The sequence below is a fragment of the Temnothorax americanus genome, unplaced genomic scaffold, assembly GCF_048541705.1.
Source record: "Temnothorax americanus isolate GAGA-0224 unplaced genomic scaffold, ASM4854170v1 Scaffold11, whole genome shotgun sequence".
NCBI lineage: Eukaryota > Metazoa > Arthropoda > Insecta > Hymenoptera > Formicidae > Temnothorax > Temnothorax americanus.
Window position 1 is genome coordinate 4,439,737 of NW_027509242.1, and position 15,256 is coordinate 4,454,992.

The window sequence follows — 15,256 nt, forward strand, 5'->3', positions numbered from 1 at the left end:
TTTCATATTATTTTATAATATATATCTATGACGTGTTGACTGAAGTGCTTGAACGATGGACACGAAGGTTTATTATTTCGATCGCATTTTCCAATATATTTTTTTTATTTTTTCTCTTTCTTTCTCCTTTGTGTCTCCGTCCAATTGTACGTATATGCATTACATTTGTCTCGTTTGTAGCGCTGAGAACGTAACGGTAGGCCACAACCGAAAGAATCGATCCGATATTTTTTAATCCGAGCGAAATCCCGAAGTACGAACGCCTCGAAATTTTTCCTGAGATCTACTGCGTTCTACTACTTGAAAGCTATAAAATCTGATTTATAGTAGGATTGTCAGTACGGGACATCGTTGAAGTACATCAGAAAATCCGAAAAGAGACAGAAGAGAGAGGAGGACGATGACGTGCTCGAGCGTCGACGCGCGTCTTCAACGTTTCGTATTTCGCCGCGGCAACTATAAGTCGACCGCTATCGATACCGCGGCCGTATCGATATCCGACCCGGCGCGGAATCGATGGTAGATATCGGAGGGGGGCGCCTTTCACGAGGGGACAATCATCGAGTTTCGCTTGGCCGTGCCGTATAGCTGGCTGCTGGCTGCGCTTTGTGCGCTTGATTTGTCAAGAGGACGGACGAGCGGGACGAGCGTAGCGTAGTGAGACTAGCGAGCGAGAGACAGAGCGGCCCGCCGTGCCGGATGCCGCCGCGTTAATATACGTTCCCGTCGGCGTCAAGGCGCCGATCCGACGAGTAACGGACCCAGGTGACCGGCGACGAGAGAACGACGACGACGAGAGGAGAAAGGACCAGGAAGACGAGGAGGAGAACGACGACAACGACGACGACGACGACGGGAAGAAGAACAACGCGCGGCCGTCGGTCCCGTGTCGGCGATGTGGCGAGCGTCTTGGGCCGCTGGATGTCCGGCGGGGGTGCTCGCGCGTCCCGTGACGGCCGTGGCGAATCTCCGGATCGAGGGGTGAGGGAGTCGACGTAGGGAACAGCTTGGGGAGCGCGCTCAGGCGACAGCTCGTGCGTGCGAGCGAAGTGCGAACGTACGAGTGAGCGAGTTTCACGAGATCGTCCTTTCCGAACCGCGCGCCAGAGCCGGGAGGCAACGACGACGACAACACCCCCGCTCGTCGTCGTCGACGGTAGGTAGATAGCTCACCCTCTACGAGAGAGAAAAGAGTGAGGGAGAAAGAGAGAGAGAGAGAGAGAGAGAGAGAGAAAGAGAGAAAGAGAGAAAGAGAGAAAGAAAGAGAGCGCGCGCGACAATGGCATCGCAGAATCTGGGCGCCGTCAACGTTACCTCGCCCGGTATCACGTCGGCAACGACGACGATGACAACGACGACGGCTAACGGGCCGCCGTCGACGTCGGCGCCAGGCACCGTCCTGACCAGCGCAGCCATCATCTCGGCCGCGAAGGCGCAGACCCTCGCCTCTGGCGCTCAGCCGTCGCAGTCGCAATCCCAGCAGCAATCGCAGCAGCAACAGCAGGCCAACAACGTCGAATTGCTGGACAAGAGCTCCTCCAATACTCTAAAGGTACGTTCCCTGGCGTTGCGTCTTCTTGGCTTTGGAATCAGATGAGCTGCGAGCCTGACGAGGCCTTGCGGTATCTGATGAACTGCTGATGAATTTTGGGAATGTTTAACACGTGCTTTGTGCATATTTGTAGCGTAATCCAAAGATGGAGCTGAGCAAAACTGATTTGCTGAAGTTACTGGGATACCTGGAAGGCGAGCTCCAAGCGAGAGACATAGTGATAGCAGCGTTAAAAGTAATCAGAATGATATAACTGTTACTAAAGGATAGTTTTTAGAAGCGTCTTATAGTTGTCCTCTTGCATAACTGTAGCAAGTTTTTTCAGCTTGGACAGTAACATGCATAAAGTTGTTGGATAATAACTAAATAAATAAGTAAAGCATACATAATGAGATTTGATATTCTTTTATTTTAAAACTATCTCGCTGTATTATTTTTTAAAATGATACGAAAGATAAAGGAATTATAAAATATTGAGTTAAATTTTAAGAGTATTTCTCGCACGACAACGTGTTAATCCTCCAAGCTCTTTAATCATCTTTTAACTTCCAGACTATGTCGCGTAATGGTCGTTTGGCTTGTTGCATAACAATCATCGTTTTTCCTTTCAGTCAGAAAAAATGAAACACCTTCTAAGTTCCCGGTATCTTAGTAGTACTGCAGATCCACATGCGGCATTAGCTCGCGACATTGCGATAGTAGGTGGTGTTATTGGTGTTGAGGGAAATCAAATTGATCAACAAGTCGCTAGTCTAGAAGCACTAGTGACACAGCAAAGAAAGGCGCAATGTAGGATGACTAAAGTCCTTAGAGATGCTGAAATTAGGCACAGATCGGTATGTATCTTATTTTTATCGTGTTTGTTGTTACGTATTGTAGCAGCAATGCGATATATGTATAGCATAAGTATTGCAAAATGTATTATTTTATTTTATAATTATTTTTGCCTCATTTTATGAATAAATATCTTTAGGTAATTAAAGAATTGGAGGAAGAGAAGCGGAAACACGAACATGATACCGCTCAAGGTGACGATATCACCTACGGTCTTGAGAAAGAGCGGACAAGATTAAAGAAGGAATTAGAATTAGAGAAACAAGAAAAGAAAAGACTAGAGATGGAATTAAAGAAGGCCAACGATCATCTCGAGGAAGAAAAAAATCGACAGAAGCAGATAGTACTGCTCCTCTTAGCGGAACGTAAGAAGATTATTATGAAGTACATTGAGGAGAGGAAACGATCTGAGGATTTGGCACAAATACTCAGCGAAGAGAAGGTGAGGATAGACTCGATGGCCGAGGGCCTCGAGGAGGAGAGTAAAAAGTCACTGCAGATGGAAGCGGAATTGGAGAAGCAATTAGCGCAATTCGATATCGAGAGGCAGCAATATCGGCAGGCCCTCGTGAAAGAGGAAAAGAGAGCGAAGGATTTCGAGACGGAATTGGAAAAGTTACGAGTCGAAATGGACACGTGGAAGGAGTCGCAGACTCGCGGTCCTGCCAGGGGACTTGGGGTAACTCCACCACCGCCACCCGCAAAACCAGCCAACTTGGTCGCCATGCCGACACTCAGGCCGGCTAGTGCTTCACAACCAAGTATGTTATTGCAAAGTTATAAAAATAGAAATTACGCATATCAAAGAAGATGTTGTTGAATGATATGAATAATGAGGGAAATTTTATAAGACACAAGCTCACCCTTGATATACGTTTGATATTACAAAAGAATCTCTTGTAATTTTTTTTACATTTTTTACAGTGAAAGGGGCAGTCTTGGGTACAGGGACACCTATGGTTAGCAGTAAAGTTGTTCAGCCTACTGCGACAGTATCCAGTGTTCCTGTCAGTGGACCAAGTAAGATTTTTTTTAGATATCTCAATATATAACAAACAATATGTACATATAAAAGTTAACAAATTACATTTTAAATAGTAGTATAAATATATAAAAATATGTATTGTCCTTAGTTTAAATGAAATCTTTGATAAAATATAAATTTTATATATATATATATATATATATATATATATATGAAAATATTATTTAGTCAGTTTTATATTGATTGCATAACCGTTTTAAATGATAAAATGTTAAATAATGAACATAATTTTTTTTTCTTTAGCGACTGGGATTGCTAGGTCTGTAACACCTGGACAGGCACTTCGCGGAGTCGCATATACGCCTAATTTAACATCTGTGGGTGGAGAATCTACAGCTCCTTCAGATACGCAGGTAACCTATCCACATTTCCCTACACACTCGACGTTAATCTAAAGATTATATAGAGCCTATTTATACACGATATATATTTTTATATCTGACGTTGAGAAGTACTCGTACTTTGCTAGTATTTTTGTGAAAAAGAGAAAACAAAAGATGCTAATTTATAAACAATTCATCATTGTAACGATAGGAAAATTTAGTTGGAAGTAGAAATCAGCTAAATCAAGTCAGTATTGTGTTTTGTGCGAATAATAAGAATTAGTTTTAATTTGATATATTTTATATTTTGTGTGTGTCATAGAGATATTATTTAAAAGTAGATCCTGGAAAGAAAAAAAATTCAAGTTTACATATTGTAAATTATAAAGACAGATAAAATATTCTGTCTTTTAAAATAATATAGAATTTTGTTAGAAAGACCATAATTAATAATGTAAGTAGGCTCTTTATAATTCAAGAGATACATAAAATTGAAATTTTAGGAAAATAATTCTCCGTGCACAGTGTACCATCAATATAGATGTTAAATCTTGATTAATAATTGAAGAAATTTTGAATCATTTTATATTTTTGAAGTGTAAATATAGTTGTGTATTTATGTTGCATTTCCAATCGTTTTTTTTTCTTTTTTTCAACTCAAGATCCATCTTATGCAATTAAAATATGTGGAAGAATTGTGTATAAAAAAGTTATTTAGCGAATAATATATATACCTATATATATATATATATATATATATATATATATATATAAAATATATATATAAAATATATATATATATATATATATATATATATATATATATATAATATATATAATATATATATATTACATCACTTCCTATAGCTTTGTTTAGTAGGAATAACGTATTTGTTATCACTGATTTTACACAAGCATTTTATAAGCTTTCCTCTAGTCTTATGTATCTTATTTCTATATTTTTATAGATCATAAATATATCGCACTTTAGTCATATATTTATTTCAATTATATAATAATAATTATTATTACAATTAATATGTATTTATCTTTTTTTATTTAAAAACAGATGTTATATGTACCTATTTATTAATTTTTTTTTAAATGAAAGACATACATTTTGATAACCAATTTGTTACGTTCCTTTGCAAATAACATTTTGTTACAAAATAAAGGCACGAAATATATTTGCACTGTTAAATTATATAACAATGCAGAAATGTTTATGTAGAATAATATTAGATATTACATATTGAAAGAAAGAAATTTAAAAAACTAAATTTTAAAAAAGTGAATTTCGCTTGTTCCAAAAACAACACCGTTCTCGGCTTCTACATAATTTTATGTTTAATGCACAAAACTTCTGTATTGATCGGAATATATTCTCGCTACTTCTATCAGATGGTGCACTAAAGTTTAAGAACTGTTGCCTCACACATTTCTACAAATAAGATCGCTATAAATGTCCGCAAGATTATTTTGAGCCAGTTTTGTTTTACATTATACATGTATATACCTTTATATACACGTTCACGATTTATTTAAAAAGTTAACAGTTGTTGTACACTCGCAATATTACACACACTTCCACCGTATACCGATCTTATAAGTTAGCACATCATCGATACCTAGAGTTATATTTTATTGCGATACTTTTATTTTGTGTACATAAGATTATTATTATTTTACATGTGTACATCGACCGATTCCTACAATTAAAAAAAAAAGATTGTATGCAACTCATTTCTGAGCTTTATTTACAAACTGCCCCAGCTTGACTTCCTAATCGCAATAGCGTTAATCGCTACTACTAAATTATACGGTCTTACAGTCTTACGAACTTTGACGTACTACTACTACTTGGTTTGCAAAATATCTTAACAAGTAGATGAATACTTGGCCAAATCGAATTTGTTACATTCCGACACAATCTGCAGATTGAAATATTTATTTCTCAAAAACATAGTCTGTAGCTCGTATATTTTCTCTGAGGATCTGTTACGCATATTAAGTTCTACTAATATATTCTTTGATTGTGTAACTCCAACACCACGTCTCAAAAGTCTTATTCTCTGATGATTTGCGAGTATGCCGGAAAAAAAGTGTTCCTATATCTTCGGAATTATCTATTAACAGTTTGATGATATACGCAGAATTTAATTTCAGCATCTCGAGAGCCTCGGCCTGAGTTGTGATCGTTTGCTGCTTAAATAACGGTGTTTTTCTCTCCTCCTCTTCGGGTCTTGACAATTTTTTTAGCTATTGTACCTACCTTTCACCAAGTCTGTCTCTGTTTCTCTCTTTGTTTCTCTCTCTCTCTCTCTCTCTGCTTTGGATTAGTTCTTTGGTATGGTTCTTTTTTCTCCACCACCACCCCTTGCAGAGAATAACGGTTTTTTAACGGTGTGCTCGTTCTTGTCTGGCGACGGAGCGTGTACGAAAGCGACCGTCTCCGCGGCTCGGCTCTCTGAAATCGGTCATCGTTCTGTGTTCATTCCTCAGGCCGTAGACAAGCGACAGCCGGTTGTACCTGCGCCCGTTAGTACCGCGGCCGCCGCCGCGGCTAAGCTTATCACGTCGTCGCAAGCCGCCGTCGCCGCTGCGGGGAAGCTCGGTTTTCACGTTGGCCAGTCTTCAAGTCCTGCCGCCAGCCCCACTGTTCAAGCACCCGCTACCGCCGCCGCTACTACTGGTAGTGGTGGTAGTGGTGGTGGTGTCCTGCCCGCGAAAAAGCCGCCGATCTCGCGCGGCGTGCCGCCCCCGGTACCACCGAATAAGCCAGTGGTACCGCCGAAAAAAGAGGCGGCCGCTTACCTCCGAAGACCGGAATTGCAATCGCAGAACGCGCCGCCGCAGGATACCGTTAAGTACGGTAAACAGGCGGTCCCGTCGCACAGTGCGGCGAGCACAGCGGCGAGCGGAACCGCTCCTCCCATGCAAACGCATCAGCAGCAACCGCTTCCGGCGAGCACCACCCAAGCCGCCGCCGACGAAGAGGTCAGTAACAAGACGGCGGAGTCGAGGTAGATTTAGCGGAATAATCGTTATATATTCTCGTAAATAGGGTGAAAAAAATGCACCCCGCTAAAGATGCACCCTCCAACAAACGCATAATACATAAATGTAAATACGTACATACACACTTACATACTCACGCACGCAATACGCAATATGTGTTCAATATACAGAGCATCGTGTGAATGTTGATTTCAGACAAAGCCGCGTTGATTTAGCGCCGAAATAGAGAGAGAGTAAAAGCGTACATACTGCGATACGTAATAGAAAAAAAAAAGAAAGAAAAAACCGAGACGCTACGTCGCTAAAGCTTGGGAATCTATGCTGGATTTGCACGGTGCAAGAGATTCCGCGCGGGAGACCATTTCTGAGATTGCCAAGGGGGAGAGAAACGAAAAGGCGAGGCGCTTTGTACATTCGATAGACTTTCAATAGACCTGTCCTTTGAGGACGGCGAGCGGTGCGTGTTGTATGTACATTACGACTAGATCTCATCATGGATCGGCGGCGTCCGATGAGAGGATTTCAGGATTCTATTCGCAACGGAACGGCATTCCGGGTTGTGACCGGAGCAACCGCGAAAACTTGGAAATATTTCTTATAGATATGTAAGATAGCCGCTGTGTAGGTTCCTAGCTCATTCTGTACGGACATTGATTATTATTGACGAGCACGAGTCGTTTTAGGCCAAGTATGGAACGTTGATTACGATGCGTAGATTATTAACGTCTACAAAAATTCTTAGGGCTCGTGTAATGTCAACTCTTAATTAGATTTTCGTTTCCTACTTGAGGAACGATAACGCAAAACGAGTTGAATCCACCTCTCGCAAATCATATTGGCTTTGTAAAAAAAATTTTTTTGGTACACATATTTTTATATATTTATAAATTTATATATATACATATATATATATATATTCTGCAATATCTAGATATTTTTTCCTCTATCTTTCTCGCCATTATATGTACTAGATAGTACATAAAGTAACATCAAGAATCTCAAGAAAATATCTCTTTAAGGCAGACTTTGATGTATGGCGTTTTGCAATTTTACCACGAGTTTATCTGACCGGATTCAATCTGTTTCGCATGATCGTTCTGCATTTATACGTATATATATCACGGGTAGACCTATAATCTTTAAAAGAGGATAGTGCTAAAGCATTAAATAAATTCAGTTAACTAAATCAGATTGTCGGGTGCGCAACTTAGAATGGGAAACTAGAAACTCTATCACGTGCTATAATCACTGCCTTGTCTCACATAATCGCGTATACAAGCTACAAGCTTTAGAGCTATCTGGAAGAAACTATTGTACACATTGCTAAAGAATAGGCGTCACTGTTTTTTTCAAGGCACAATTAATTTTGTCATTGGAACTTTAAGAAAATGTCTGAGATAATGGAAATAGAAGAAGAAGATCCAGTGTTTTCTACTCAATCCTTTAAAACCCTTGATATAAAGAAAAAGATGGTTATACATTTGTACATTCTAACGTCTTCTTTTTTCATATAACGATTCATTCGTATCTCAGGTAAAAACGCTGTGTTACGCTAAAGTGTACGATGAATAGGTGGATCGTAGAGATATTCATTCCCTCCTTGTAGGTTTTTTTTTACTGTCATTAATTTAGCACGATAATTGAGACCTATTATTTAAATCACGAACGCTAGAAATTTGCATTTATTAAGTGAACAAATGATTACGATTTGATAAATCTCACGCAATTTACCGTGTATCGTTGACGACACGTTAATCCTTGCAACGTCTTAAATAGCTTTCGTCTTTCAGATTGTGTTATTAATCGTTATTAATGTAAAATCAAGTCCATCATGCGTAGAAGAATGTATATATAGCCCTATGATTTTAGGATTCTTAGGTGGCGTATCCCTAATTACGAGATACGGGGTATGATCTCTATGAAATTACGAATAATACTCCTGGCATTGTAAAGTCTTCCAGTGTTTTACGTTATACGTACGTTTGTAGAATTTAAGTTCAGGGTTTAGTCACGACAGTCCGATAATAATATACGTTAATTGATTGAATGTACCCTCGCTATATGTAAGGACTGAGTCATCTTTTCGATCGTCATTGCGAAACACAAGCGGACAAGTAGCAGGAACTGGGACCAGGGCCAAGGGGATTAACATGCAGCTTGCAACACACCGAGAAGAACATGCTCGCAATAATAGCAACAGCAAGAGAACAAAAGTAACCGCAACAATAAATAGTGAACTTTAAATAACGATAACAATAATAAGATTAACAAATACATCGCTAATGATTACGTTGATTATTGACGATACTAGTGTGGTAATAACTGATAATATGACATTAATAGAGGGAGAAAGAGTAACAGGACGCTAACAAATGTGTAATTTTAGTAGCATTTAGCAGCAGCAGCAGCGACAGTAACAATAGTAGTGTATCAATTAATAGTAGAGAGTAGCGCTAATGACTACAATAATAATAATAGATGTGCTTCTCGAAATAAGGGAGAGAAATCATCAGCAAAAAAAGTTATCAATAAAAAGACGGAGATCTCATCGCGCGTTGTGCATACTCACTATCTCTAAGTCAAAATAATTCAACAAAGAGATTCGTCCGAGTTAGATTGGGTGTACATTTAAGAGTTTTACTCTCGGAGTAGTGGCTCTCTCGATAGCAAACACTGTTTAAAGTTAGAAACGAGGAATGGCTTTTAATGGCTAGAGTCTACTCGAAACTATTATCCTCTAAGAGGGCAATTCTTGATATGTATTCGTACGCTATAGATATAAAAATTTATACGTATATATAGAAAATGGCAAAGGAATGTTCAGTAAAACTCTTAATGAACATCTGCTTTCGAAGGCCGCTGTGTTCTCACGTATCATTCACCGCACAAAGTTTTCGTTTTTCGTGTCCATGTGACTAATGGACAGCTTAATTAGCAATTGACACGAGAAGGGTCCGATCAATACTCTCGAGCGAACTATCGAAAATTATCTCGCGTGTTACTTGGCAGTGTTTTACATCTCTCTGACTATTTTATGATTTTGAAGGAACTGCTGCGTAAAATATCGTATTAAACAAGAAACGGATCCTTTTGGTGTTAATTTTACACCAACGCGCATATATATACACTCGTATAAATACACAAATGTAGCTCCAAAAAAGACGAATAATACTTTGTATACTTGATAGGTAATCAGTGTACATAGATATGTACGTAAAGGCGTAAGTTAGTCGTAAAAAAAATAGAGACGTTAATGGAATTCAATGAGTCATACAAAATCGTATTCATGTCTTGTTAATTTTATCGGACACATGGATGTATATACGTGTATAAGGCATACCAGTCGCGTGTTAGAGGCAGGCGGGTTAAAGTTTTAAGGGAGACAGTCATTTTGTGTTGACACTGAAAAAAATGTGAAATGCGGATATGTACTGAGTATTTAGACGAACGTCGGACAATTTTGAGGCCTGACAGCCTCGCATTTTGAGACTGTCGGGAGACTCTATTCTGTAAAATTAACTCATATTTAATGCTAGCGAGCCGTCACTCCACGATCTTTGTTGGCATTAATTGTACTCATTTCTAACTGTATACGTTAATGGTGGTATTTAATAACCGCATACTTTAATGAGATGAACCCTTCTGACAATGCAATTTATTCCACACAAACTTTTCCGATGTTAAAGATAACTTTCTCCGTCTGTCCGCGTTTGCTAAAAGCGGATATTAATTTCTAAATAATCCAACAAAAGCTATGCAAACGCGTTTTACGTATAAAAAAAAGATATATACTGTAAATGTCGAATTAAAATCTGAAATTTGAGTTTCTCATGATACTGTAGATCTCGTGGTGTTGTTGTCTGAGTAGGAGAATCATCATTCATCATCGAGTGACTGTCCTCGTACGTAGAAAAGACTTTACCGTTTAAGTGATAGTGAGATATTAGAAGAAAGAGATAAACTTTTATACATGCGAGATGTTCTCGCGAACGCCACTATATGCATATTACGTGTACACTCAATCAAAGCGACCCTTTTCTCTCCGCAATCCCACATGGGATTGCGTGTGTTTGTTAGCGGCAATTGTGCTAAATAGAGTAATAAAGTAAAAGACATTAACCGCGATCAGCGGCTACGAGCGGAATAGAACCGAAAATCGGAGTAAAATCGAATCATGATTAACTGTAATTATAAGCCAGTAATTAGTTCGGCAAATGTACAGAGGCTGCGAGTAAAAATTATTTGTTTTAATTCTCGTGGATAATAAATGTAGTGATAATTTTTTTTTTCTATTAAAATATCGCTAGGATTCTGTTAAATCTTTTTTTTTTTTACATTTCCTCAGTTTTGAATAATTAAAAGATTTGATTAGCTATCTATGATAATAAAGTAGCTACTTTCAAGTTGGAACCATGTTAAGCGAGATAAGAAAAGTAATAACTGGCTCGTATTGAAATTTACTATTGTTGCTAGCGTGCAATTGCTATTGAAATCACATATTTCAAATATGTTCTTCAACACGCCTTATCGTTGCTTGTCTTTTACCTTAGTACGACAAAGCGCGAGAAACCTCACCCATGTCAAAGTACCGGATCAAAATAATCGTACTTACGAGTGCGAACACGAGACGAACGTTTTTATAAATGTTATATTATTAACTATATTCTCTCTCTCTCTCTCTCTCTCTCTCTCTCTCTCTCTCTCTCTCTCTCTCTCTCTCTCTCTCTCTCTCTCTCTCTCTCTCTCTCTCTCTCTCTCTCTCTCTCTCTTTCTTCAGATTTCTCTCGTAGTAGATAGACCGTTGTTCTTGAGCGGGGCTGTCCGAGAGAATACATTATATTATTAATTGACTAATTATTAGAACGTGTGTCTCGTGTGCGGCTGGATAGGTCGCGCCGAGGCCTTCCTCGAGATTGTAAATACTATAATTATTTAATACCGCTTATATATATATATATATATATATATATACATACGAATCTCTAGACTTAAATAAAAAACTGTGATTTTTTTTACGTTATTAGGCATTATATATATTCGGTTGTCGATTTATTTACCGTCTGCTTTGAGTTTACCGAACAGCCTATCGCCGATGTAATTCAAGGCTTTTACCAGGCTTATTAAATGTTTAACTGTGTTGTATATACGCTGTTAGTCAATAGCTTAAAAACTATTTTTTTAAAGTTGAATGCTCAATTTATTCTATGAGCGCGGCTTTTCTAAAAAAAGGCAAAAAAAAAAGATAAAACAAGGAACAACCGATAGATAATATTATCAAAAATTTATAAAATTCTTGATACGAAACTTGATATTTTTTAATGTAATAATTACTGCTGTGTAGTAACGCTGTTAGAATTTGTAATGAAATTTTAACATATGAGAGATTAATAGGAGAAAGATTGTTCAAATTATTGACTGATAGTGTATATTTTTAATATTCTTATGTACTTCTCTTTTTATTGTACGGTTCTTGGCGTTAACTTTAAATCTCATCACAATGTAAATATATATTGGATAACTCCCTCTCTTCTGTGCTTATCTAAAGAATACTGTAATGGTATCGAAGTTCTGTTCGAGATCTTCCAATAGCATTCGCAAATCTCACATGGGATTGCGTTAAATGATGACAAAGATGAAAAATTCAATAAATCGGACTTTCTTCGACGATTGTACTTAATATGCAATTCGTGTACAATTTGTAAATTGCGTATTCGTCGCGAGATATTATGCGCGAAAGGGATACTTGGACAGATTTGCAAATAGTTTGCAAAAAAAATTTATCGTATTTTTAATTGATATACTCTGCCGCGATCACTGAGCGTTAGAACATAGACGAACCGTATATTTATTTTAAGCTATTTCGTGTATACTGAGATATATCAGCATGGTACCTGTCAATATTGATTGAGTTTAATTACATTGGTGATCATGAGTAGCGGGCGATTTTATTAATGTACAGAATTCTAGTGAGTTTTGCAAACGCATTTGTCGCGGACGAAAGAGCGTTTCGGGCTGTAAAACTAGCGTTTCAATAGTTTAAGAGATATAGATATATATATAAAGGATAGGAAAGAAATGCGCTAGCGTTTTTTTTTTCGAAAGCGCAGTTAAGAAATTATGTCATAATTACCGATCTGTTTCCTTTGTAGATAACGCGAATTACGTATGTAATCTCGTTGCGACGTGCGAATTTGTTCGAATCCATTCAAAATTCACAATCGACCAAAATTCTAGTACAACGAGATGTTTTTCTTTATAATGTTTACTTTACGACTTGAACGAATTGATAATAAAATTGAATTTATAAAAATTGAATAGAATTTTTTCAATGTAATTTAAATTTGTCTCTACGAATGCTTTAGACGGTGAATGTGTGTGTATTTGATCTTTTTATTCAATAAATTTAAAATTTTAGTGCCGCTAATAAATGATATCGATTACGTTGAGATTTTTTTTACGAAGAATTAAGATCACTCGTGGGCAATTACACACGTAAATCGAGTAATTAAAATGCATGAAGACTGAGCAGTCTAATAATAATAATAAACTTTCAATAAATTTCGACAGTCTCGTTCGTCAAATTACGAAAAAGGAAGGCTGGATTCGAACAGCGCAACTAAATGTTTAAGAGACATACTTCTATTAAAATCAATCTAAGTACTTCGTTTCTATCATGATTGTTCCACATTATCATCATCATTATTATCTGTCTTTTATAGACTGTCATGATCATCGTCATTATCATCCTCTATGTCCAGAATGACAACAAATGTAATGTAATATAATAGTAATTGTTATCTTCTGTGCTATACAAAAGGAAAAATATACATTGAAATATGATCACAAGGCTCTTCTTTCTCCCAGTAACACTTCTTTAGACACCACTAGGAGACTAGATGATTAAGATGAATAACTTGGAAACCCGTAATATTATTATTATTTATTTATTATTATTTATTTATTTTATATATATATATTATCACACTTTATTGTGTGTGTGTGCTACACATTTATGTTCGTGTAAAGATGAAAAGGAGTTTTTGTCAGAAAAAATTTATAAAATTGTATATTAAAGTATAATTATTTATATAATTAAGTATATTGAAAATTACATCAAAGAATGTCTCGTCGTTTCCGTAATTTTTATCAACAGTAATTTTCTTTCTAATTATTTGGATTATAATTATTATATTATTAATTATATCTCTATGTAACAATCTTGTACATGAAAATTGGGCTTTTAGAAACTGATTAGATTTTTTATGGCTTTGAAATAAAAAATAATAAATTACTCACATTGTTGCTCCGCTTTGCAATTCGTTTATTGCACAATAACACATGACTCGCAAAAATGTTGTATACGTTAAAAATGAATTTAGTACGTAAATATAATAGATATTTAATCTTTTTTTAACAAAATATAGAATTATTGCAATAAATATTTATAATTGTAATTTTTCACAAATTGTTTCGATAACAAAGCATAAATTTTCAATAATGTGCTTACGTAAAAACTTTACCTCTTTTATTTTTTGTTATTTGTTTATTAATTTTAAACTGTTTGTCAAAATTTTATTTTTTATATTTAAATGTATTTCTTTTTATAATCCTTTTTATATGACGCCAGTTTTTAATTTTTGCTCCAACAGTGCTCAAAACTTCAATTATAAAAGTAGAAAAAGTTCAATCTGCGAATTTACGCAATTTATTTTATTAGGCAAAATTCTCTTTGCGTTAGGAAAGGGGAAGGAAATAATGGTCGACGAAGAAAATAACAGACCGATTTATAAGTTGACAATCAGTTTTAATAGTTGCGATAGAAAACAATATACAGAATACAGATACAGAATAATCCTAGCTGACGAAAGGCTCTCCTAGGTAAAATGTTGTTAATTGTGTAGTGAAAAATTATGAATGGAAAAACAAGATGATATACACATAATGAGTGGCTTATTTTTTACCTATCTGCTTATCGGTTAGTTTCATTTACCTAATTACAATGATTGGAATCGTTAATTATAATTATGTCTGTATAGACACACAGGTGTGTATACGTAATAGAGATTCTTAAACGCTACACAATGTTGCTTTTACTTTGGTTTTAAATTAAGGACTAGCGTGTTGAGCTCCGCTCTGCCTCTGCGTATACATTTTTATATAAAATCAATATTTATACCTCCTTCTCTAATATCGAATATTAAAATATTGGCAGTCGTTCAAACGCAAAATCTTGCAATTAGCAAATCATGCTACAGTGTGATCGCGTGGAGTATTAAAAGAGATAAATGAATATGTATGTTGCTTTTTAATTATTTCGCGTCTCGAGAAAGACCGACGTCTCTTCACGATCTTCGGCAATGAGCATATATAGCTCCTGCATGGACAAACCGCGCGAATGTGTCTCGCAAAACAATAGTAAAATGCATCGCGCGCACAAGGTATCCTATATCCCTTCATTCTGCCCTACGTATTTATACGGTTTAA

The 15,256-nt window shown here is 36.7% G+C and overlaps 1 protein-coding gene across 2 annotated transcripts; it reads left to right on the plus strand.

Annotated features, from left to right (window-relative positions):
- Nucleotides 1-528: 528 nt before the first annotated feature.
- Nucleotides 529-13,612, plus strand: Naus (cortactin binding protein N-terminal like nausicaa). 2 transcript variants are annotated; one of them, XM_077420619.1, is made up of 8 exons: nt 529-1,552; nt 1,686-1,787; nt 2,164-2,388; nt 2,526-3,147; nt 3,311-3,406; nt 3,675-3,784; nt 6,257-6,751; nt 6,968-13,612. In XM_077420619.1, the coding sequence occupies exons 1-8, from the start codon at nt 1,280-1,282 to the stop codon at nt 6,980-6,982; spliced, it is 1,938 nt and encodes a 645-aa protein (XP_077276745.1). In that variant the 5' UTR covers nt 529-1,279; the 3' UTR covers nt 6,983-13,612. The 2 variants fall into 2 exon arrangements, with proteins under 2 accessions (XP_077276745.1, XP_077276738.1); XM_077420612.1 differs by having other exon boundaries at nt 6,257-13,612.
- The last annotated feature ends 1,644 nt before the right edge of the window (nt 13,613-15,256 follow it).

Excerpts from the sequence above, each read along its gene's own strand:
- Naus (XM_077420612.1), top strand. The coding sequence starts at position 1,280 with ATGGCATCGCAGAATCTGGGCGCCGTCAACGTTACCTCGCCCGGTATC. Across the intron at positions 1,788-2,163 it reads TAGTGATAGCAGCGTTAAAA|TCAGAAAAAATGAAACACCT; the intron begins GTAATCAGAATG and ends TTTTCCTTTCAG. Across the intron at positions 2,389-2,525 it reads CTGAAATTAGGCACAGATCG|GTAATTAAAGAATTGGAGGA; the intron begins GTATGTATCTTA and ends AAATATCTTTAG.